Below are 25423 nucleotides of genomic sequence, written 5' to 3' on the forward strand. Positions count from 1 at the left end.
TTTTTTTTTTTGACACACAGGTGTACAAACATCAACAAGCTTAGGCAGGTAAATTTATGTTTGCTCTGCTTTAATAAGCACCAAAAGTACACATAACTTTTGTTGTTTCTTAAAGGCCAATGGATTAATACGGATTAAATCAATTCACACAGCAGCCCACATTAAATATATATTTTTCACAAAATAATATCATGCAATTTAAACACTACTCTCTGAGGTCCATTTTTATATAATAACCCAGTGGAAAATAGCAGATACGCAACATATCTGTAAAAATCTGCTCACAAGGTTACAGAGAGGTAAGCCTGTAAAACACAAAGCAGAAATGTCTTGATATTTTTTAAAAATGCTATAAATATGGCACATAGAGAACAATGCAGAACATGGTTTGCATTAGTTCAGTTTACATTCTTTTAGTCAGAAGGAGACCGATTAGTGGTACCACAGTATACTGTACCAATGTTTCAAAGTTACGATTTCTCCGTCATACAGTTTCTATAATTAAAAGTCCTTTCACTGAGATGTCAGGGAAACGACCAAAGAGTTTTCTCTGCAAACGATCAACTGACTGAAAGAAAGCTACATCACTGTTCCTGCAATAAGTACAACAAATTCAGTGGATTGTGAAATAATTAAAGAAAAAAAAACTGTCATGACATTGAAGATTAAGGACCATATACTGTGAAAAATGACAAAAGGTTTATATTTTCTGCTTGTATCAAAATATATAATTGCTATGTCTATGCTTGCAAAACAACTGAGTAATATAAAATAAACTTTACATGTAATGACCAATATTACATGTAATATGCATTATTTTGGAAGCAGAAGAAATTGCTACTTTTACATTTAAGACAAAAGCAGATCGTGTTTTATATTTTTGTGTAAAAAAATAAATAAATGTGAAAGCAAAGCAGCTTTATGAAATGATAGGAATCTAAAATCAGCTGATGTCAAAACTTGGGCCTTGGATTTGTCAGTATATGAACTTATTCCATAAACATCCTGGCATGAAACCAAAATTACACTCTTTATCATTTACAACCGACAGTTTCATAAATAGCATCAAAGCGTCCATTTTTAAAGTCTTCAGTAGTATTATTGTTTATGCTTGAAAAAACATTGGGAAGCATTCCATACGCTTAAAAAACTTTATAAAACTCAATATATTAACAGTAATCACTGCAGTCTGTGACAGCTTTCACTTCCACAGATTTCAATCCACCCTTCAACATGTGACCAGCACCGTATCAATTGTATTGTTTTTTATTCTGTCTCCTCCGTAATACAAAAGTTATTTCTAGACCTGCACTGCTTCCAAAATCCTTGCCCTCCCTGAATCTCTTTTTATGGCATTAAAAAGTCCAACCAAGATTTTATTTTTTAATTGCTTAGAACCATTAATTGCTTCTCTCCTTCTTCTTCCGTCTGTGCGTCTAATCTCGCTCCTTCATCTCCGTCTGTGTTTATCTGTGCCACTCCGAGTCGGTACAGAGAGTCTCTGATGACCACCTCTCCAGGCTGACAAGCCTTCACAACCTGGCTGATCTGCTGGTTCACTATGTCTCTGCTGCTGAGGAAGTCTACAAGTCGGTTGTACAGGTAGTAATAAGCCGTGTTGTTGAAAATCATGGGCTTTGTGTTCACATCGTCTTCTGGTTCTTTCAAAGAGTCGTTCTCCGGTATGTCGGTCTGCTCCTTCATGTTTTCCTCTTTGTGATGCTCCTCTTTCTTTAAGTCCAGCTCTGTTAGCAGGTTGATGTACGGCTCCAGATCTCTGCAGCGGATCATGCGGTGGTGCTCCTGAGCAGGAGCGTCCCGCGCTGCCCCTGGAGGATAAGCCAGCCAGCAAGAGGGGGATTTTGTGATGGGGTGAACCAGCTGGTTCTCTGCTACCAAGGAAAGGTCAGCGGCGTACGGCTGATCCTGCAGCTCAGGGCATGTCACGAACTGAAACAGAAACTAAAGTTTGTCTGGGCAGAAACTTACTGAAAACAGAGTCGCAGAATGCTAAATAAATAAAAGAAAAAAAGAAGTTTCATTTACTGGATTTAGATCAAATCTGCATCTAGCTGAGCTGTGCATTCAATCAACAAATAGATTATGCTTTTGTCTGTGTCGTCAGTGTGGAACTTTGGTTAGTCTTTCTACGCCTCTTCTTTTATTTGTATCCCTGTAAATTTTTCGACTTAATTGAATAAATGCCAATTGAATAAAAGTTTCTCGGTTTGTAGACTTTCTGGAGACACTTACTTCTGGCTTTTCAAAGGGGTCAGAGAAGCAGCCCTGGTTTCTGCCCCACATCTGCGTTGCCAACTCTGGATACTGCAGATCGGTGCAAAGCGCCACTTGACGAGGACAGTCGCAGACGTAAACCGGAGGCCAGTAACGGGAGGAGAGGAGCAGATCGACGTGGTCTCGAGCCGTCTCTCCTCTCACCAAGTACTTGGAGGAACACACCACCTACAGGCGGTTTGAGCAAACAACATCTAGCGTTCTAGAACCGTAACGCACAACCAGAAATAAGCCAGAAATGTGAAAATCATTATGCAATGAAGCCTATTGCAATAGTCAACAAGTCAATTAATTGAACTCTTTCTCCACTTTTAAATGGAATCAATAGCAGATCATTCCATCAAGGTCAGACTTTAAATGTAAAACCTGAAAAAAAACCCAAAGACCGTAACGTTTTCACCGCTCTGTCTTCATGCGAGCGAGTACACAACCATGATCCAGTTAAAGAAAATAGTTCTTACAACAACCTCTTAGGAAGTGATGATGCACTAGTTTACTTTATACACTACATACTCAGAAGAGGAGATAAAGGAAATGACCTAAAAACAATGACCGTTTTCTTGCTGTTAATGCTGATTAGTACCCTTCCTGTCCATAAAACAACTGTCCACACTGGGGAAAACGGCAGAGGTCCTCTAACCATTGTTTCTTTAATACAAGTGTCGCCGTTTTTTGTTCTTCTGCTCATGATCTCAAACTTTACATTTATCTACTCTGAGTCTGGAAACACCAACTCCCAACAAGGAGAATCACCGTCTCTGACGACTCCTCAGGATGGGATTTTATTTGCATTAAAGGTGTTATTTCAAATATGGCAAATAATCTAAGAAATGTGCAACTTTTAGAAAAAGGTACCACAAAAATCTGTAATTTCAGCCCACAACAATCACAAAAAAAAAAAAAAAATAGCAAGCTCTGAATGGACTGATAGTTGGATGGAGGAACTAATGAAGCAGTGAATGTGTCATGGGTGGATGGACATAGTGCCTATCGAGACGTAGAAGATTATTCCAGACTGCTTATGGATCATGTGTATACAATGGATTGTATTGGAGGCTTAAAATGTCATAATGGCTGCAGTTGGAGCATTGATTGATTTAATTTATTTTTTTTCCAGGAACATGATAACATTTATGGGCTTGTTTTAATCATAGCCATTTTGAGTTTCACTGAAACTAATTTAGTGGCTGAACAGCAAAGGGGAAAAAAAATACAGCAACAATGGCAACTGAATTTATCATCTTAGCAGCAGATTGTCAGAACCCAAATTCACTCAAGCTGACCTGACTTATTTAGCTCATCCCAACTTCACATCCAGCATTTATTACAGAGAGGGGACTTGTAATAAAAATAAAGAATGAAAGTGGGGCAGAAATATGCAAAAGATGCACAGATAAGAGGACCGGTGTTTCACCTTGTGGGGGCACATCTTGGACAGCTTGCCAGCGGTGAGATGGGCGGGTGGCTGTGGAGCCGTGGGAAGGCCACTGTGGACATGTGTGTACAGGTTGACCAGGGAGGCCAGAAGCTCGTTCTAGCAGTGAGACACAGAAAACATGACTTACTGCAACAAGAACATTCATTTTAAAAGAACAATTAAAAAGCCAAATTACAAATGAGCATGTGAAGAGGAGATTTAACCCAGAAAGCCCAAAGATGGAGATGTTGGATGAAAGATTTTGTCTATTTATAGAGAGAGGAATTGATTAGTGTGTATTAACTGCAACGGTAAAAGTTATAGTTTTGCTATTGTTTGAAATAATATTACTGAACTTCATCTTCTAGTGCAACTGATTTCACTGGGTATTATTTTAGGGTGTCAAAGTAAAAGCACGCTGAATATAAATGCATGTATTTGTAAAATAATTGTTATTTTCCTTCCAGTTCAGAAGTACTACATTACGTCAGTCAATCAGATAAAATCCCTACAAAAACTTTGAAATTTGTGGCCGTTAGGAAGGAAAATATGAAACAGCTCAAAGGGTGTAAACTGTTTTGTTCAAAGGCTACGGTAAACCCTGGCAAAAGGCTCTCTGGTCTTTGTTGTGGCTCATTTGTTTCGTTCCCAGACAAACACACACCTTCGTGGAGCCAGGGGTGAGGTCCACTCCACAGCTATCCAGTATGGCTCTCAACTCATCCTCGCTGTGATCTTCGACCCTGTCGAGTCTGAGCTGACCGTCATGGATGAGACGAACCAAAACTGACGGATCTCCTGGAAACATCAGAAAATGATCTGATAGCCAACAAACCCAACCCACTGAAAGAAAGATCCCATAAGCAGAAACACGCAATCCATTTGTTTTTAATCTGTAAATAAAGCAAATGGCTATTGCGATATTGACACATTTGTTTATTTCTCAAGTCTGAGGCTGTAATAAGTGTAAGCAACATGATTCGGCAGGTGTGCGTACCTGCAGGCTGCTGTATTGGTGGCATGAGCTTGTCTTTCTCCGTGTTGATGACAGTGGGGCTCCTCATCAAAGGCGGCGCGAAAGGAGCGATGATGGAAGCATCCACCCGCGTGATGGGGATGTCTGCGGGGAAAGCCGCTTGCTCGATCGCTTCCCCCTCCATGGTCAGCCAGAAGTCGTCTACGTGAACTTCGTCTGAGACCGAACACTCCGGCCAGGTGAACTGCAGGATAAAAAGGCGCATGACGTTCCCAAATCAGCTGAAAAATTACAAGCATGTTACCGATTCCATCAACAGTCTGTCACCTCCACATTCTTCAGCTCCAGCACGTCGTTTCTGTGTCTTTGCGCAATCTCAACTTTCGGGGCAACGCCACAAATGCCACAGATCATGTCGTTGTAATCCCGCATCGTCAGACACTCAAAAGCCCAGTAGCCGCTCAGGAAAAGCTCCTGAACGTGAGATGATTCCTCTGCAGTAAGACTATGGACTAATGTAAGAGTAAACGCATCAAAAGGCTGATAATAAATAAATAAATAAATAAATAAATAAATAAATAAATAAATAAATAAATAAATCTACTGTTGAATAAATGCATGTAGAGGTAAACTGGACTTTACTTGGATGATTTTGGATTTGGTCAAACACAGACTGTGCGGCGAGAGGTGGTGTCTGGCCCAGTTTGATGTTGGCTCTGATCTTCAGAAATAAGTCAAGACTCACAAGGAGTCGATTCCCAACATTGAACAAACCTGAACAAACCAGAAAACAAATTATTAGACAGGAATGATTGACTATTCTAACACAGCATTACATGTTATGTTGGGTTCCTGTACGGACGCAGCATGTGGCTCGTTCTCCATGGATGCCATGAAATAGGGAGAGAAAAAAAAAAAAAAGCTAAATATGCCAAGATACAGACAGAGAGATCTTCAGCTAATACAATATCCATTTAATCATGTGAGTTGAGGGCAACTCTGCCAGGCGAAATAAAAGCTCCTCTCAGGTTGTCCTGTTGGCCGGGATCCTCAGATAATGATTGAGTTTTAAAGGAATCTACTTAAAGTGTTTCTTAGAAACTGAAATTCATAAAAATTAGACAACTAGAGCCAGATTTCAGAGAAAAAAAAAAACTGAAGACAGAAACATATGTTGCTTAGACATAAAACATTTTCTTTTCTGTCAAACAATATGAAGCAGTGTTATTATCCACTGATCTGCTTCTAAAACTAAAAAAAGAAGCTCAAATAGGGATAATAGATAAATGGAGATGCAAAGTCCTTTATTATGTAATAATAACCAGACTATTAAATATGATGAAGATTTTGGTAAGACACTCACTTTCTTTTCTCAGAGAAAAAAAAGGTAGAAAGGTATCCAATTAGTTTGTGAGACAGATTTTGTTGTGCTATAGCGCCCTCTTGAGGCCAATTGGTAAAACAGCGTGAATAAGAAACATCCACAACTAGTCCAGAGTTTAAACCAGGCTGGCCCTATTCCAACAGGCGATTACACAAAAAGTACATTTTAAAACAGTTTTTCCTTGGAATTAAAACAAATGATGCTCAGAATTATACAAATCTGCTTTACTGCAACAGCTGAGCGTGTGTGGTTACCTGGATGCAGATCTGCAAAGCTGTGCAGGGCCAAACACCGAAGGTTGGGACACACTTTGAGTTGCAGAGACGCCGTCTGCATCAGCGTCTCTGTGAGCAACCAGCAGTCCTCCTGCCCGGCAACAGTACTGCAAGGTCCAATTGTAACCACGTATGCAAGTTTACGTTAAATCTCAGAAATCAAAGAAGTCAAAGCTCTTCGTGCATGGCCTTACCCCCGCTCTCCTTTCAACAGACGGTAGCTGCAGAGGCCGCAGTGTGTAGCTGCTGATTCATAAAACTGAGGCCACCCCGTCTCCAACAGCGTCTCAGTCTCAGCATCACTTCCCTCACCGTTCTTAACCAGGACTATTTTAACGCTGTTCAGCTCCTGGATGAGGCTCATTGTTTCCTGCAGCTCTGTGTCGCTCTCAGGAATCTGCAGGGTGCTGCGGATCAGCTGCAGAGTGCTCTGGCGCTGGACGTCCCTCTGAGCAGGACTCAGGTCCTGATGGGGATCCAGCAAAGTCTCAGACTGAGGAGGAAACAGAAAGTTAGTGAGAGGATTTCATGCACACAGCAGTTGGCATCAGCAAATCGTGTTTGCAAGTAAATAATTTGATGATGAGTGCTGTGAAATTGGATGATTAGCACTTGACTAAACCTGATTGTTCATCAGTTACTCATAGAAGCACTCTTAGGTACGGAAGTTGTTACTGAGGGAAAGAAGAGGCAAAGCCTTATAGCATCAAAATGTGATAAAAAAAAAGTAAAAAGGACAATAACTATGTCATAAAAAAATGTAAAATGTGTGAAAGACCAAAGAGAAAAAAATCAGCTATCCATCTTAGGTGTACTGAAGCAGCCGTCACTGAGCCGTCACAGCTCTGAGCTTGAATTCAACCAGTGCGCCATCCATCTACACTTTAAAAATAATCTGGATGTTGTGTTTCTCTTACCTTTGGAGGCTTGGTATTCTTTCTGGTCAACTCGCTGCCACATTTCGGGCACACAGCAGGTTTGTGACGGTTCTTATACATGTAGTCGCATGCCGGGTTCTTACAGCGGCCCCTGCCTCGTGCTGTGGATAGCCCCAAATCCTGAAACGACACGCAAAAAAAAACAAAAAACATCTGTCACACAAACAGAAAAGAAACCACAGAGAAACAAATTTTCCATGAAAAGCACGGGGTTTACTTACAAAACAGGAAACCGTGTGTCTGAAAGGCACTAGGGACAAAACATTCACACCTGTGTCAGGAGTGGAAGTCGCATGTTTACTCCTGTCTGCTGAGATGGAGGAATCCTGCAGAGGGGGACGCAGTGAGTGAAGAAACTTGACCTCATCACTGTCGCTCTGTGTTTTCAGTGTTGACGTGTGTGTTTTCACCTGGGTGGTTGTCGTCGTTGGGGCGGTCTGGCCAAGCTGCTTTAAAGTGCTGGGTTTAAGACTCGACAGAATCTCTTGAGGCACTGTGGCTACAAGCACAACCACGTCAGATGAACACCGAGCACATCTAGAAATTACATTTCTTCTTCGTGCATGTCAAACGTGTCGTGAACGCATTCGCGCAGCGCAAAGTGGGAAATTACGTTAAAAGTACCTGCTGCTGAATGGCTGCTTGTAGAGACGCCTTGAGGTTTTTCTTTCTCGGGTGCCACAGTCAAGATCTGAATCACAGCGTTGCCTGCGAATCAACCCAAACACAAGCAAATGTGTTGACCCGGGTAATAGCAGCTTATTACCTGAAGTATATGCCGCGGGATGTTTGTCCAGTGTTACCTGGGTTACAGACGGCAGGAAGGATGGGTCTCACGGGCCTCTTCTGAACAACAGCACAGCTTCTCGCTGGTTTCTGATGCGTGCTTTTGGTATTCACTTTTATTTGTTTACTTTAAAAGAGAAAAATAAAGAATGCAGTCAGATATTCATTTAAAAAACATGAAATGTCCAGTGGATTACATTGACTAAATTCTTCTAAGATAGAAAAAAACAAACAATAGCTTTTTCACTAAATTCCTTTAAATAACCAGAAATATGTAGATATTCAAGTTCAAATGAAACAACAATTTTTCTAAAGATTTTGAACAACTTACAATAAAGATGTTTGAAGGTTCAATATAAATTTGAAATGTTTACTCCTAGGGTCAGCTTGTTTATATGTAATATGTAACATGGCTATCGATGTGTAACTGGATCCTGGATAAAGTTTTATGTCACTTCATATCAGTTTTGAGGACAGTAGAAATTCCTGAAATCATTTATTACAACTATTGTTATTTTGTAAGTCTAATTTTATAACTAAAAGAGCTCCATTAAAAATCACAAAGATACCAAACTGCGGAAAAATAACAACCAACACCTTGATAATGACGTGTTGCTGCTGCCCTCTGGTGGTGCTGCAGCTGATAGTGCAGGCTGTTTTCTGTTGCTCCGATTAGCTTGTCCTTCCTTGTTACCGCCACCAGATGTTTTGCTGGTGTCTGCAGAAACATGCAGTGCAGCCTGACGGCTTTCGTCACTCTTGTTGTCAGTTGTTAGCTTGGAAGCACCAGCTTTATCTTGTGTCCGTTTAGCCTAGAAGAAACACAAATGCAGTCAAAACCAACTGAGTCAACCGAGTCAGAGCTGTAAAGAATACTTTATATCAAATATCGCCTGCTAGAAGCAACTGAACCTTTACAGCAGGTATCCATTTTCCTCCCAAGTGGCTCCCACACTCGGGACAGGTAGGTGGTTTGTGTCGAGTGACGTAAACAAAAGAGCAGCCAGGATTCAGACACCTCCCCCGACCTCTCCTTGTGTATGTCTTTACAGACTGCAGTAAAGAAGAAATAACTCACTTTTTTTTTTTCAAAATTTATTTTAGAATAAACTCTGCCTTAAAAAAAATGGGTTTTTACCATTTTATAAGAAGGTTTGGGAATCTGGTCTGATTTGGCCCCTACAGATATCATCATGACTGGCTGCAGGGAACTAATGCCTGCTAAAGGCTGAGGCTCCAGTTGACTCTTGAAAGAAGGATAATTGGGAGAAACACTTACTGAAAATAAACTGCTTAGCTGAAACATTTAATTTCCGTTTTAACGTTTAAATTCCTGTCGTAAATCATTTACGTAAAGATCTCACCTGAGAGGGCACAATGGTCACCATCTGCGTAGCTTCTCGTTGCATCATTTGCACTGCTACTCCACCGGCTTTTGTGTTCAGTGAGACATCATTCAGCATCTCATCAACAGAACCCTGCGAGCCCTGGACATCTGTGGAGGTCAGGGTTTTGGATGAAGACCATGGTGAAGTTCTTTGGGGAGAAGACACCACCGTTTCCTCTGCTGTATCACTGGGAACAGTGGGGGGCTCTGAAATCTCCACCTCTGCGGCCAACTCAACAGGCGCTACCTTGGACTTGGGGACCCTGAGGGCGACCGAGCACAAGCTTCCTTCAGCCGAAAAATCAATCGATTCGATGCACACTTCTGACTGAGAGCCTACAGCTTGATAATTAGGGGAGGCGCTGTTGGGCACCAGGAAGCAGTTGGCTCTGGGGAGGATTTTGCGGAAGCCCGGCAGGTGTTTACTGGAGCTTTGAGATGTCTGAGGAAAAAAAAAAATCACAAGTAAGGAAGTTGTTAAAGGCTTCTGAAAGCACATCAGAGAAAAAGATGAGAAAAAAAAATCGGTTTAGTCTCATTCAACTGGTAGCAAACTTAAGATCTCTATCTATATATATATATATATATATATATATATATATATATATATATATATATATATATATATATATATATATCTCAAGACAAAACTTGTGAAAAGTGGCTTTCCCTAAATACTTGACACAATAATGATCTGCCTCAGGAATCAGAGAAAAAAAAACTCCCCCCAGTATCTGCTTAGTTTTAAGAACTTCATTCAAAGACAACTGGAATATAATGTCTCTTGGTTTGTCAAAAACTGCAAAAGTTTTTCAAATACTTTCAAGATATATTTCTAGAAGAAATATGAAAACAAAGAAATTTGCTTTTTTTTAAAGGACTTGTGGAGGGGGACTAGGAGATTAGGTGATTGCTACCTGATTTTCTTTAATAAAACAGGTTATCAATGCATATTTTGTTCAATGCCCTTCTTGGAAGAAACCACAGAATATCCACTGGGTCCAGTTAAGGATTCTGGCTTGGGAGATAGGAACTATTTGTGACTTTATCAATGGTGACATAGAAAAAAAGGGGGGGAAAGCAGTTCCAGGTAAAGGAAGATGAATCCAGAGCATGATGCTGCCAACGACATGTTTTACTTCAGACTTTATAGTGTGTTTTTTGGGGGGGTTTTTTGCCAGAAGTACATCTTACATTTGTGGTGGTTTCAAGTTGTGTTTTGTCTTACATAAAGCATTAGGTTTTGAGAGAAACCTGTTAAAAAAAAAAGGTTTCTCTTGCAACCCTGCTCCTTAGTTCAGACAGATGGAGAATAGAGGAGAAATAGAATACTACCAGAGATTGCAAGAAATTTCTGCAGCTGCTTTGGAGTTGCTATCAGTCTTTTGGCAGCGTTGCTGATCAGCTTCCATTTAGCCTTTCCATCAATTATGAAACAATTTCCAGTTTCTCTAGTGTTATTATTTACATTTTGTTGTGTTTCCTTGTGCACAACGACAATAAAAGGACTTCTGATTGTGATTACCCATGCTATTTATAATATTCTATGAATATAAAAACATTCATAGATAGTATGCATATATAGTGCTAGGGCTTTTCACAGAGACATGTGTATCACAAGAGCATCTGAAAGTTTATGTCAGATTAATGATTCGGTAAAATGGTGGATGGGTGATGGGTGAACACTGATACTGAATCAAAGGGGCATAAAGAAAAAATATTTATTTAAAGCTGCTTTAAAACCAACCATTCCAAATTATTCCTTCACGTGACGCCATTCACATTAAAAGAAGACCTTCAATTTATATGTATGTGTACAAATTTTCAGTCCTGAAAGTTCCACAAGATTAAATTAGCTTGTAAACTATTCATTTGTTAATACATCTGACTTACTGTGTCTATCCCATCCTTTTCCAACTTGGCTCTCTCCAGATAGTAGCTCTTCTCAGCTACACTCAGTCTCCTCCAGCTCTCACTGATTCGTTTGTTGACTTCAGACTGAGGCAGATTCGGGGTTCCGAGTTGCATAACCTGGTGAACATCGAAGTAGTACAGCAGGTAGGCAGATCTGGGACAAATGATAAATTACACATACAAATTAATACATAAAAGGAATTACTCCAGGTTCAAAAAGACACTTCAAGTTATCCATATTACATTACCGGGGCTTCTTGGGTCTTTCATGGCTGTTTTCATCAGCCTTGCCCCTCTTCTTTTTGGGGGACGTCATCTCCACTTGGCTGTACACATCTTCAACTTCTTCAGTTACTTTCACAACCTCTAACACCTCCACATTGTCCATGTCTTCCATGGATCAAGGACACTGCTAATAAAACGCATGGGTTTAGTTTACCAAATATTCAAATAGATGCTTTATTTGCAGGATAATTGTGCAACTTTACCTCCCTCTACCGACAATTACAATAGAATAATGAAACTGCAGCTTAATTGCTTAAACATTCAGAATGCATTTTGATCTGTTTATGCAATGTTTTATAATGCATTTGCCATGCACTTGCTTGCAAAAAGGAAAGAAATGATGCAGAACAAATAAGCCCAGACTCATAATTGGGACGAAACACTGAACATAGCTCTGCAGAAAAAAAGTATAGCCAACTTAACTACACTGAAAAAACGTGCATGTGAAACTCACTGGTTTAATGGCGTGTGTTCATACTGCCTGCACGCCTAGTCAACTATCCAATGAAATGCCGTCTTGTTGAAGCCTTACCTATTATCTTCCGACCTTTAAGAAACTGCTCCAAGGGTCTACTGGGAGAAGCCTGTCATTGCATAAATGGTGAGGAACACCTCTATGTTCATTTTTATGCTCCAGCAAAGATTTACCACGTATAAATGACTGCAAAAGCTCAATAGTCCTAGCTTGACAAAACGACTGACGAGAAGAAACATGGCGATTTGTTGCTATGGGCTTCGTCCAATCAGATTTCGCGATAGATATGTCCGATCCAATCACGTAAGACGTTTTTAACACGTGAAAATGACTCTTGCGTCCCGAATATCGTTGTCAATGCAGTCACACGGAGGCGCTGTTTCCAAAGACTGATTCAGTCGTAATTTCGATTTTGCTAGCAGAGCCTGCTTTTGTCTGTTCCTGTATTTTGCCAATCTCCTGTCCAGTAGGTGGCGCTAATGCAACTTCTGCGTCTTTTCAAGAAGAAGCAGACTGACCGAAAAAATGGCGGATGACAAGGTGAGTGAGATGTGTCTGGCTGCTAATTTATAAATAATATTTTGCTGCTCATGACAGCAATAGTTAGAGGAGCACAAAAATATGGTATCCCACAGAAGATGTTAGTTCTGTGTTATAATCACTTGGGAGGCTCTCAGAGAGAGGAAAGAAAGGAGCCGACCCTGTGAACATGCAAGAAACTTCAGAGAAACTTTATGTATGTGATGATGAGGCAAACTGCCGCTAGTGTACTTTTACTGTACATCACGGTCTGTTAAAATCACATACGTATTGTGGATTATGGTTTGTGTATGTTTCTTTTTAAAAAAAAATATGTATCTCACATGAGATGTGTTTATTTCAGGATCCTCTGAGACAGTTAAAGGATCTAACTCGGCTTAAAAATCAGCTGGAGGCCATTCAGAGGAGAGTGGAGACCGAGGTATCCGCAGAATTTCCCCAGGTGAGCTCATATAGGTGCCCTATGATCAAGTAGGCATGTGGCGTGAAGCAGGGCATTTTCGTCCAGTTTTACATATTCTTCTGTAAGATATATTTCTGAAACTATCAGTACCTCAATTTCTAAATCAACAGCGTCACAAACAGGTTGGAGATTCGTGATTGATTTCCGACCTTTAGTTTTGTTCCGACTTACACTGATCTCAGTGGTTGAGAAAAACAATTATATAGTCTGTAAAATATTGCCAGAGCCTGCCATTTATTTGTATTATGTTCATAAGTGACAGGTGTGAGAGCAGTTTCTGCAAAACAAAGTTTTACAGGGACTGTTTTCTATCTTTAGAAAATACAACTTACCTTGAAATGACACTTTATGTACTTTTAAATCACCTCCTTAAAACTCAAATTAGCATTCTTTTCCTTACTATCAGCTTCGACATCAAAAGAATGTCTAAATGTTTATGATTTAGTTCTGTGGATGCACAACTTTAACATAGTTTAGATTTTTGAAGTTCAGACTGTCCTGTCCCTTGTTAGGCTGCGAATAATTGTCTGATTCACAAGTTGATGTCCTAGCGTATCTCTAATTGTCAGATAGTGTCGCAAAATTTGTAATAGTAGCACTACAGCTGTTACGTATTCACCCCCTGGGATGTTTTACACTTTTTATTGCTTTTGCAAAAGAATTTTGATCAACCAAATTTGGCTTTTTTTTTTTTTTTTTGAAGAAAAAGAAACAGAAAACCCTTGAACGTCAAAGTAAAATCAGCTAAAGCTGAATTTTAATAAATTTCTTTGCGTCTCTTTTCCTTCTGTAGGGAAGCACGGTGCTGGGATCGCCCTTCCTGAAGGGCTTTTTGGCCGGCTATGTGGTGGCCAAGCTGCGCTCCTCGGCCTTCCTGGGATTGCTGCTGGGAACTGCCACCGGCATTTACGCAGCCCAGAGCTATCAGGTGCCTAACATTGAAAGGACCGTTAAAGATTACATGAGCACAATGAAAAAGGGACCAAAGTGAACTGGGCTGACGCTCACTAAACGAAGAAGTGCTCTTGGAGGTACTGGTCCACGGCAGACTGGAGTTGAACTTTTCTATGTAAGAAGGATTTACGGATCTTTTGACTGGAATTCCACTGGGGACCTAAAGAGAGAAACTTTATTCGCTTTTGCTGTTGCTTTGGAATCAGTTCGATCCTGCTTTAATTTCTACTTTTATCTGTCCACTGTTGACACGTCGCATCTGCATGACGTTGTGCCTACGAGGGCTTAACTAAAGCAGCTATATTTATATTAAGGCCTTTGGATTTTAATATGGAAAACAGGCAGAAACTTTCCCCACCTCATGTAACCTCGCAACTTTACTGTTCAAAAAATAATCACAATTTAATCTTAGAATGTGTTGGAAATAATAGTTAAAGAAAACTGATTGAATTTTTTTGTTTGTTTTTTTTGCACTGAAGTTATCCTTTGTACTTGTCGGAGCTGGTGTTTGTTTTGCGTCATTTAGAATGATTGTAATCGAGAACGTGGGGCCTCAAACCCCGGCCGGGACTAAGAGACGGTGGGCGAACAGGATCAAGTGGGGCTTCCTGTTGGGCCTGATGGTGCTCATCTATGGCTCTCATGCGCCGCTTATCACTCTCACCAAGGTAGACGGTCAAGTCCCATTCAACGCCTCCTCCTGCGTCCTCATGATCGAGCTGGCCAAGCTGCTCGCCTCCCTGCTCAGCCTGGTTTTCACAGGCGCCACGTCAATGCCGCGGTCTCCTCCGCGTCTCGTCGCCCCTTACGCGATCCCCGCCGTGCTGTACACCTTAAACAACAACCTGGTTGTCGTCATGCAGGCCTACATGGACCCGAGCTCATTTCAAATACTCTCCAATCTGAAAATAGCTTCGACCGCCCTGCTGTACTCCGCCTGCCTGGGGAAGAGGCTGCGGTCTGAGCAGTGGTTCGCCCTGGGGCTCCTCATGGCTGCGGGGGGCTTCCACAGCTACAGCAGCCTGGATCTACAAGGCCCTGAGAGGATCGACGTCGATGAGGGTCCCAGGCTTCACATCACTGCTTGGGGGCTTTTCCTCGTGCTGGTTTACGCCAGTGTGTCGGGGCTAGCAGCAGTGTACACAGAGAGGGTGCTGAAGAGCCAAAGGTTGCCCCTCAGCGTTCAGAACCTCTACCTCTATATGTTTGGAGTGGCAATCAACGGGCTGTCCTCTCTCTCCTCCTTAGGAAGCGACCAAGGGTTTCTGGAAGGCTACTCGGGGGTGGTGTGGGGCATCATCGCAGGACAGGCAGCCAATGGACTTCTGATGTCTGTGGTGCTCAAACACGGTAGCGGCATCACCAGACTGTTTGTCATTTCCTGCTCCATGCTGGTTAATGCGCTGCTGTCCTGGGCCATCTTAGGATTACAGCTCACTCCTTTGTTTCCTCTACCTTGTGCACTGATTGGATTGGCAGCTTACCTTTATTACAGATAGCAGAGGGTTCGTTAAAGACCTGCCCGTTTGGGTCCAGAGGAGCTTCAAACAAAAGCTGCCAGTTGTGGTCCTTAACATTTGAGATTATATTACTGGTACTGTGCGACGGAAAAGTATCCATTTCTCTCTAACACATTTCGATGTAATGTCATTATACACGTAAAATCTGAAAGGTAGGACTTTTGTTTGAAACGTGATTCAATAAATGAATCACTTTTTGAGGCAGCTGCAGATCTTTTGGGGTTATCAAGCAGTGCTACATCTAGAAACACTTTTACTCTTCTCTAGTTGAAACTCGCTCAGATCAGAAGCAGAGCTTGCCACAAATCAGGTCTGGACTTTGTACCGTTGTACACATTTGTAGGACAGTGTTATGTGTAGGTTTGAGGCTACAGTCCAGCTGGGAACCTCCTCTTCAGTTTCAGGTATTGGAAAGCCTCTGACAGGCCTGGTACGTCATCTAGTTCCATTTAATTTTCACATAAACTCTAACCAGCATCCCTGCTCCTACTAAAGCATCACCATCATTGTGGGTTACCATGGGGATCTTGTTTTGAAGCTGATGTGCAATCATGGTGCTTGTCAAATAATTGAATTTAACCAATTTAATTAAATTGGTCAAACTTCCAATTTAATTAAATTGGTTAAACACCTTAAACATGTTTGCTGTCTCTCCCAAGTGGCTTATGTTAAACTTCTTATAACTTTATTTCAACAATGACTGTCTTTCTGAAACTCTCTTGTAAAGTGGCCTAATTTGTGAAGTGCATGGCAAATCCTTTTAATGGGTTGTTGCACCTGAGCTATGGATCCCTGCAGCTCCTCCAGAGTTACAATGGGATTCTTGACTGCTTTTCTGATCAAAGTTCTGCCTCATCAAACTTCCAAAACTTTAATCTTCACACTGAGGTTGGTCCATTGCTTAAACTACAGACATTGAAGCTGAAGTGTGACAAAATGTGGAGAATCTTAAGGGATATTCGCACTTTTGCAGGACGTTGTCTGGTTTGTGTTTTTTGCCTTTGTGTTATCTGCCTTCTAAAACTGGACTCCTTTAGTCCTTTACTTAATTTACTTCAGATGCAGAAGTGTTAACAGTGTGTCAAAGAACGAGCTGACGAAATTAATCAAATGTTGAGTGTTTGTTTTTGTTTTGCTACACAGTTACATTGTTGCAGAGACATCCTGCAAGGATCCATAATCATACACCAAATCCTCTTTAAAGCACATCAGGGATAAAATGTTACATGTTGCGTTTATGACCAATAAAGTTTCTGAGCCGTTTGCCAACACGCGTTTTCTTGATTTAAGCAAAGTATGAGACTCATTGATGCTGGTTTATCGGGTCAGTCACAGGATCTCCTCGCACAACAAGAGCGTCTTTAATCTCCCCCAGTGCTGCAGAGTTAGAGAAACATGAGAACATTGTGAAGGGTCTTTCCAGTTATGTGACCAGCTTGCTGGTTAAACGCTGACCTTTTCGAAGTTCCTTGTTTTCTGCTTGCAGCTGCTGGTTCTGAGCAGACAGGTAGATGGCATCCTGCACAGCTTCCAGCAACACGCTCCTGTATCGTCCCTCTGAGATCTTCCTCTGCTCCTCGCTAACTTGACGAAACGCCCTGAACACCTGCTGAGCAGGAATACTGATAACAAGCATGTTTGGGTGATGCAGTTAGATGTGGGTTGGGTCAATTGGATTCTTGACTGTAAAATTATTCCGTTACCAGGCCCTTCACAAGCATACAAGCAATAACATTGGGGTTGGCCTATGCTTGTTTATTTTTTTAGATTTTAATACAAGTAATTTACTCAGCTATGACAGTAATAAACTCTATTCACAATAAGGAGAAATGACAACCAGGCACGCTTTGGTCGGCTCATATTGGGGCCTTCAACTGAATAAATACAGTAAGGGCAAAATTGCAAGAGTTGGAGCCTGTTATGGACAATAATGGCTAAGATTAGGTTTAGTAACATGCACCCAAGATTGTTTCCCTTCTCTAAGACAATGAGGAGACTGGTAGTAGTTTAAACCACAACATATTCACAATCAATTTATCTTGAAAGGCACGTCTTTGAACCTTTCTGAAAGTTCAAAGACGTGAACTTTCTTAAAGAAAAGCCTTAAGAAAATAATTTAAAGGTAGAGTTTACAAAATTCTAACTAAGGCCTCTTTTTGATTCTTATGTTCAATTTCATGCACATCCTGAGGAAAAAAAAGAGTTCAATGTTACTCTGCATTGAAAAAACTCTGTTTTTTTGGTTTTCCTAAACTATGCAACTAGCTTCTCTCTCAGCCTAAGATGTTTTTTGTGCTCTCTCTTTTTTTTTTAATGCAAACCTTTTTCCAAACCAAGAAGCTATATTTTGTGTGGATTTAAAGCCAATTAATTCCCACCTGCAGGCTCTCTTCCCTCAAACAATGCAGCTCCGTTTGGTGTCTGTGATGCTGATCCTGAAGGTCGCTTTCTGCCTGCTGGGCCTCAGCACGAAGCGCCTCCATTTGCATCACCAGGACCTGCCTCTCTCTGCTCAGCACCAGCAGCTCCCTCTGAGGGCTTTCTGTCTGACGGAGCAATGAATAAAAACAAGAGGTTAAAATGGGAAAAAAAGTTCAAGGAAATCCCGGCGTTAATATGGAAGTGCAAGCCATTTCTGCCCACCATAAATTCAGCCTTGCACTTATCCGAACTGACTCAGCACTCTCGGCTGAGATAGATCACAAACAGAATGTTAAACAACAGGGTATCTCATTATCTCACCGGCGGCTGCTCCTGCGCCAAGTCTCTCTCCATCTTCGCCACCTCCTCCTGAATTAATCTTGTGTGATCCTCCTTAAGTTGCCTCCTCCGCTCCTGCGCTTCATTGTATTCCAACTGAGACTAATCATTAAAATGGCAAAATTAACGTCTTAGTGCGTGTTGCCCACTAATCCAAGCATAAATCTTGTTTAGATGTTGAAAAGACTGGACTAAGCTTTGTAAATGTGTTGTCAAACCAGCGGTCGCGTACGCAAAGCTTTCTGCAAAGAGTTACCCTAGGAGGCAATAATTGCAGCACTTTCTAAAAAAAAATTCTCAGTGGATTTCTAACAAGATCCTGCTGAAGGAGGGTTTTCACAAAGCTTTCAGGAGGGGTATTACTTACAGAAGTGGCGAGGGTGACATTTGGGAGGCTTAAGAGTTTCTCAAGTGGAGAAAATAGTGGAAAGGAAATGAGCAAATGAAACAATGAAGATTTGCTCAGGGTTAATATTTGAAGTTGAGCTCCAAGGGATTTTTCTCCCATTTCTCCCTTAATGCTCTTATCAAAGAATTAAGCTGTGTATGGGGGAAAATATTAACTCAAATGTGAAAGTTTGGGGCATTAAGAACTATTTTCAGGAGAGACCCCAGGCACCGTAAGAAAATAAAATTTCCCCAATCAGCTTAGCTAACGGTAAGGCGCAGACACTCCAGGTAAAAGAAGAAAATAAGTAATCAATAAGGCAGCTACAAAGTTATCTATGCCGTCACAGTGAAACAGTGTTGAGCATTGATCACTGTAGGCGTCTTAAAACCAGACTAAACGATTTATGAGTCGACCTTACCTTTTTGAGTAAGACCCAAAAAGGATCCCTTCCTCTAAAATTAGACTATGTGACAAAGTGGCCATATGGAAGGTCTTCTTAATGATGCACCAGGTAAAAAGTTTGTCAGACCATACTGAAAGAACCCTTACACCAGAAAAAGATTATTTTGTCAGAACCATAGTGGTACTCCATTATGGTAGAGCTGGTGATGTCATGCTGTGAGGTAGCCTGCTCACAAGGATATCTGCTTTACTAAGACTCCAGGAAAATATGTCGCCATTTTATGCTTAGAAATGTCCTGTAATATGTAGGTTTTAGTTTTTAAAGCTTGATGCTACAAAGACCAGGCATAAAGTCAGACGGAAAAGTTAGTGAGGTTGTAAATTATTGTTATTGTGGCAAAAGTACATACATGTTCTCAGCAGAAACCTTTTGACTAACAACAGCGAAAATGTGTTATATTTTTCTGAAAGAAATCAAGAATAGATCAAAAATAGCCACTGAAAATGGCAAATTTCTGGTTTTCCGTTCATGTTTCGAGCTTTAAGATAAATGGCACAATCCGTCTAAACTGGAAATAGAAATTCAGCTTGATCAGTGGACAACATAAACAAAGCAACATTTGAGGAAATGTTCATTACTGGTTGACAGAATTGGGACTTTGCTGAAACATTCCCATTCTTCAGTGTCTCTTCTCTCAGAGCTTCCTTCAGCTGTTGGATTCTGGTTACCCGCTCCTGGACCTTTTCCGCGCTGCCTTTACCTTCTGGAAACACCAGAGACACACCGAATACTCAATCAGGAATAGCTTTATCGACTGCACTGTGAAATTTATCCTGTTACCTCTGATGTGTTCCTCCATTTCTTGTCTCAACTTTTCCTGCAGATATTTAGCTGTCTCTGTACTTGCTTTCTCTTTGATGAGGCAATCTACAGAAAGCTGGTGGCTGCTGGTTGATGATTTCTGTCACGTTAAAAAGCAAATATTAAACTCGATGACTTAGCTACATTATATGATGGTGGGAAACCACCAGACCTTAATTTTGGTTTTTATTCTCTCTGACTCCTCTCTCCTCTTCTCCCACGACTGACGTTTCACTATCTGTTTTAGAGATGGCAGAATACATTTTTATTGCACTCTCATGCTGCTGTATCGAACGCTGTAGTTTTGATTTTGTTTTATTTACCTTCAGATTCTGAGTCAGCTGAGCTAACTTGTAAATGCTCTGCACCTCGCTCTCCCCTAGCAGTACCACATTTTGTAGCTCCACGATCCTTTCACGAAGCTCTCGCTCAGTTGTCCTCGGATTCCAGCAAACAGAAGTGGGTTTAGTAACTAATCCTCTCACTTTCTGAGCCAAATGTAAAGCAGATTGAGTTTCATCATCAAGGAAACCTGAGAAGAAGTAATACCCAGAGTCAGGTTTAATTCAACCGCCTCCCGCTTATATGTTCCTTTCACTTACCTTGAGGGTTGATGCAGTAGATGAGAAATGTCCTGTTGCTCCCTGTAAGTGCATCTTTAAGTAGTTGGTGAAGGAGGCTGTCACTGACTACAGGAGGAGAGTTTAGTGTCTGGTCTACGACCTTCAACAGCGGGATGACTCTGGGAAAAAAAAATACTTATGTTGTGAAAATAAGGAACAGCATTATTTTTCAAATAACAACTTTGTATTTGGAGAAAATTACAATTGATCACCTAAAATAATAATAATAATAATAATAATAATAATAATAATAATAATAATAATAATAATAATAATAATAATAATTCTTCCTACCTTTTTTTTATGCCTTAAGAAAATAAATAAAAAACATTGGAAAAAAATCCTGACACAAAGGATCATAATTCATGCATGAAAGGGTTAAATTCTGTGTGTTCTGTTTTTCTACATAGAGACAATTTTCTTGTTCAGGAATTTTTCTCTTCTAGTCAAAGACCGACTCTGTCATTAACTCCCCGCCTCCTTCTTTACCTTCCCCATTAAAATACTCTTGTTCTCCCAAACCCCCCAACATGGCAGATGGCTGCTTCTTCTGAAGATTTTCATCCCTGTGCCGGTTGTTTTGAAAATGGATATAAGAATGAAGCTTAAAGAAGAGGTATGATTGTCAGAGACAATGACATATCTGGGAGTCGCTGCAGGAACATGACAGGCCCTATGGGAGAAACAAGCCAGGAGGGTTTTCTTATACGAAAGCTCACGCTGTTAACACATTGTCTTGATTTATGTCACTTACTTCGTTGTCATTTTATGTAAATACACACTCTGCTCTTGGACAGATGGCAATGAGCCACTGAATATATATAATAAAGCTAAGAAATCTCTGAGAAATTAATTCAGTAAGACTGAAAGCTGCAGTTTCAATCAAAAGGGTTATTAATTTTGGGGAGAACTCAAAAGTACACTGTCTTCTTAGTTTAGACTAAATGTTTATTATATCTCAGATTCAATTTGCAATAGAAATTATACATTTTATAAGAGATGCAGTTTAGCTGCATGAATTGGATTGCAGTGTGGAGATATTAAAGTATGAACTGAGGCAAACATTAATATGCCACATGCATTCTGGACAGGTTGTTGCAGTTCGGTGAGCATTGGTAGGTAAATATTTGATCAGCCACTCAGACTCGTGTAACTGATCTGTTCGGCTTGCATGTCACCGACCCTCTGAGGTCAGTCCTGCTGGCTCCTCCTGCGAGGCTGAACAGCTGCAGTTTGCTGCGGCAGACATCCGACTCCGCCTGCTCCGGATGGAGTTTCCACTCAGCTGTCACCGAGAACAGGGAGCTGCATCTGAGGAAAACACGTGACACGGACAACAAGCACGTTTATTTATTCAGATGTCTCGGAGAGAAAGAGAGTTCTCTCACTGAGATTGCAAGATGTTTGGTCCTGTCCTCTGTGTTTTAAGCCTTTTCGGAGCGCATTGATGAAACACGACCTACCGGCTGGAAATGCTTCCTCCGCTGGTTTTCATCGACTCCCTGCAGGCTTTAAAAACATCACAGGCTTCCTCCGCTGAACATACACACACCTCAGATAAACCTTCTACGACACTGAGAAACAAAACAGAGATATATATGTGGTTTATGTGTCAGCCACATAGGCATTAGTTGTTTTTTTTAAACTTGCATCTTTTTATATTCTTGGGCTTTATATATTTTGTAGATATGATTATTTGGGGAGCACTTTATTATTTCCTTGCCTCTGTCTTGTTCAATAAATGGCGAAGGAATCTGTCACTTGTGCTTTTGTACATCTGATGTTAGATTTGAACTACTTTAAGATTTGGTAAAGAGCAGAACAAATACACTAAAGCCTCAGATAAAAGGATATTTTAAATCATGGTTGTACCTCAGTATATAGCGAAAAAAAAATAGTGGTTGCTATATATAGCAACCGCTGATTTGATAAAGTTTTGCTTTCATCAGGCCAAAATTTCTTGCAATCTTTTAAAGTGGTGATGATCGATTTTTCACCACACTTTCTGAAGGTCTTTTTTGGCTTTTTCATGTCACTTGACCATGACGTGCAGTGGGTTCAAAAAGGTTTCCTTAATATAAAAAGATAAATCTGCCCGAGGCAGTGAGGAAGCACTCCGCGGTTTTAAGTCTGGGACAACAAACGCTCTATCACCTCAAATTTTGCCTCAAGCTGTTGGAGCAGGTAAAATCATCTGGCATATTGACCTGAGACAAAGCAACATTACAAATAGTCAGGCAGGTGAAATGCAGCGTAACTACTGAGAGAATGTAAAAGTGATTAAAAATTTTTTTAAAGCTATTTGTAAAAGGAATTCAAAATTGGAAAAAAAAATGTGTTCTTGTTTGCTTGTACCTGTTGGAAGGTTAAATCATTCAAAGCGAAAGGCGATTAAAGCATGTCTGAGCTTCTCAAGGTTGCCTTTTGACGATATAATATAATCTGTTTAGACTGTGGGGGAAAAAAATTGATTTTTCTGTTTTTTGTTTTTACAAAACTATTACACATGTGAACAAAGTTGTTGGCAAACTTCTGTTAATTACCGAAAAGGCCACAGTGGTCACTGAAAGAACTTGAAACCGACAAAAAGAAATAAGAAATAAAAATATAATACAATTTAACCAATGAAAATCAGACACTGATTTTGAAATGAGGGTTAACAGAACGTAAACAGGCCTGGACAAAAATGATGGTTTCTATAAGGTAAGGTAATTTTATTTATATAGCACATTTTCAGCAACAAGGCAATTCAAAGTGCTATAATATAAGATTTGAGTAAATCACTGCAATCAAGCGATTCCTTTGATTATCAAAGAATTATTACTCTGCTGCACCTGTCGCAGGTACTTTGGCTAACTCTTTGTGAACAAACTTCTCCACTTGTCTCAGGTTTGAAGGGTGTCTCCAGACTGTCTGGAGAACGGCCTAGAAAGAGTAGAATTCATTAAATCAATTTTTTATTAAAGAATTGTATCCTATGTTCAATATTAGATCAGGGCTCATAGAGGGCCAGTTCAGAATAGTCCAATGTTTTGCTCTTAACCTTAATTGGGTGTATATTGTTAGGATGAGAGTCGATTTTCAAATGTAAACACGATTTTCTCATGCGGAACAAAAAGTTGAGAGAGTAAAAAGGTGATCTTGTTGGTGTCGTTGTGTCTACACAGGAAAACATTTTTCTTATTCTCACTAGAATTTTGAACATTTTGTGCCATCTGTCTCCTGAAATCGACAAAAGGACTTCAGGACAGAACATTCTCCAGTGTGCTTCAGTGGGAAATAAAGATGACAACCTACTACATAAACAGTGCCCAAGAGGCATCAAGTACTATGACAAAAAAGGGTGTAAAACGAAACCCTGTGGGACTCCCCCCATGGGAAGTCAGCAGAAAAGGAGATAAAAATCACTGATGGAAACACAAAACGTTTTTATCCCAGAGGCAAGATCTGTTGATCAAGGCAGCTTTAAATAATACCAAGAAGGTTTGGCCAGTTGGAAACTAAATATTAGACTTTCTTTTCAAAATCTAAATTAATGCGGTACGTAAATACATAATATTAATATACCTTCCGAGTACAGGATGGGTTACGAGCTGTAAAGTTTCTTTATTGAGGCTGAGGAGATCCAACGTGCTCCCGTCTGGGTAAAACTGTCAGAGAAACAATATTCCAAGTCATGTCACGTCGAAACTGCTTTGGGGTTCTACCTTTCAACACAAGGACAGACCTGAAGAAATGATACAGAGGTGAAGGACTCTGCTGTTTCCTCTGATGTGCAGCTAAACAGACTCGTCAGGACCTGAAACAAGGTCAGAGTCTCAGAATCCGGTCAAAGCAAGAATAGAACATCCTCAAATGCGCAGAGTAAAATTGTTACTGTCCACCTGTCTGAGGATGCTTTTGTCCGTCACGGCTCCGACCATCTCCGTGGGAGTTCCACACATCAGCAGTGCTACGCTATAGCATTTCGATACGGACTCGGTCAGAGGCTGCAGGAGCTCAGAGTGAAGACTCTGCATGTTTCGGTTCAGATTGTTAGTTTCTGAGATTTGCAATATGTAATAGCAAACAGAAAGTGCGTGAAAACAGATTAGGAAGTGTTTTACCTCTACACAGTCGGCTGTTACAACCTGATCAAATGTGAAGGACTTTGGTTCCTAAAGAAAACACGTCTGATATTTGTGGCACCTTCCAGAGAACATCTGAAATATTCGCGGTGCAGGAATAGGTTTACCTCATTCGTAGCAGATTTGTGGTTAATTTCACATCCTTCGGCTGCTAAAGCGGCACAGTCTTTATGTTCTGTGTGTCCAAGAACACGTGAACCTTCTTCAACTCAGCACTCAAAACCAAATAAATTCACATATTCCAGTAGTTTACTTACCTGGGCTTGTCGTGAGTACAACTCCCACTCTCACCTTCTCTGCTCCCCCACATATCTAACAATGGATGGAGATGAGTAGCAATTCAACCAACACAAGTCAATACAGTCTTTACTCATCTTAAATATCTCTATGCCTCTGGAGAAATTATACAATTTATTAAAGTAAGTACTGTATATACTTACAGGGGTGTTTATGATTGCTGTGGCCATCCTGAACGTGTGGCTTTGCACAGCCACTTTCTGACCTGGATTGTATTACAGCAGGGTGAATTATTAATGAGACAGAATCTACTTTCACTGGCTTAAATCATGGGACTGCAGTTTCAAAAGATACATTTTTTAAGGTCACTTATGAATTTTGAGATTGGGCAGGAATGTGTCATTAAAAAAAA

At 40.6% G+C, this 25423-nt stretch overlaps 3 protein-coding genes across 7 annotated transcripts; 1 reads left to right on the forward strand and 2 right to left on the reverse strand.

The window, feature by feature from the left end:
* Window positions 1–156: 156 nt before the first annotated feature.
* On the reverse strand, window positions 157–12375 carry hmgxb3 (HMG box domain containing 3). 5 transcript variants are annotated; one of them, XM_015020927.1, is made up of 21 exons: window positions 12190–12375; window positions 11621–11784; window positions 11352–11526; window positions 9436–9900; window positions 9210–9317; window positions 8984–9124; window positions 8669–8883; window positions 8089–8198; window positions 7910–7993; window positions 7696–7784; window positions 7507–7611; window positions 7265–7405; window positions 6542–6840; window positions 6327–6454; window positions 5331–5462; window positions 5016–5200; window positions 4710–4932; window positions 4377–4510; window positions 3710–3829; window positions 2254–2463; window positions 157–1950 (listed from the first exon to the last, which is right to left on the reverse strand). In XM_015020927.1, exons 2-21 carry the CDS (start codon window positions 11767–11769, stop codon window positions 1384–1386), a joined length of 3780 nt encoding a protein of 1259 aa, XP_014876413.1. In that variant the 5' UTR covers window positions 11770–11784; window positions 12190–12375; the 3' UTR covers window positions 157–1383. The 5 variants fall into 5 exon arrangements, with proteins under 5 accessions (XP_014876413.1, XP_014876410.1, XP_014876409.1 ...); XM_015020924.1 differs by having other exon boundaries at window positions 7507–7784; window positions 11621–11781; XM_015020923.1 differs by having other exon boundaries at window positions 7507–7784.
* Window positions 12376–14607: 2232 nt separating this feature from the next.
* Window positions 14608–15815, forward strand: LOC106938774 (probable UDP-sugar transporter protein SLC35A4). Its single transcript, XM_015020928.1, has one exon. It carries the CDS (start codon window positions 14617–14619, stop codon window positions 15586–15588), a length of 972 nt encoding a protein of 323 aa, XP_014876414.1. The 5' UTR covers window positions 14608–14616; the 3' UTR covers window positions 15589–15815.
* A 1123-nt stretch (window positions 15816–16938) lies between these two features.
* Window positions 16939–25273, reverse strand: LOC106938769 (chromosome-associated kinesin KIF4). Its single transcript, XM_074527690.1, is given in 18 exon segments — window positions 16939–17052; window positions 17054–17215; window positions 17988–18155; window positions 18352–18471; window positions 19802–19926; window positions 20004–20124; window positions 20197–20262; window positions 20348–20556; window positions 20627–20766; window positions 21830–21958; window positions 22111–22221; window positions 24215–24297; window positions 24375–24446; window positions 24532–24660; window positions 24754–24804; window positions 24882–24949; window positions 25032–25086; window positions 25215–25273. Coding segments are annotated over 18 exon segments (1950 nt in total). The 5' UTR covers window positions 25242–25273.
* Between the last annotated feature and the right edge of the window lie 150 nt (window positions 25274–25423).

Source organism: Poecilia latipinna, unplaced genomic scaffold (genome assembly GCF_001443285.1).
Source record: "Poecilia latipinna isolate Pla-1442-1.1 unplaced genomic scaffold, P_latipinna-1.0 Scaffold2688, whole genome shotgun sequence".
NCBI classification, from domain to species: Eukaryota; Metazoa; Chordata; class Actinopteri; order Cyprinodontiformes; family Poeciliidae; genus Poecilia; species Poecilia latipinna.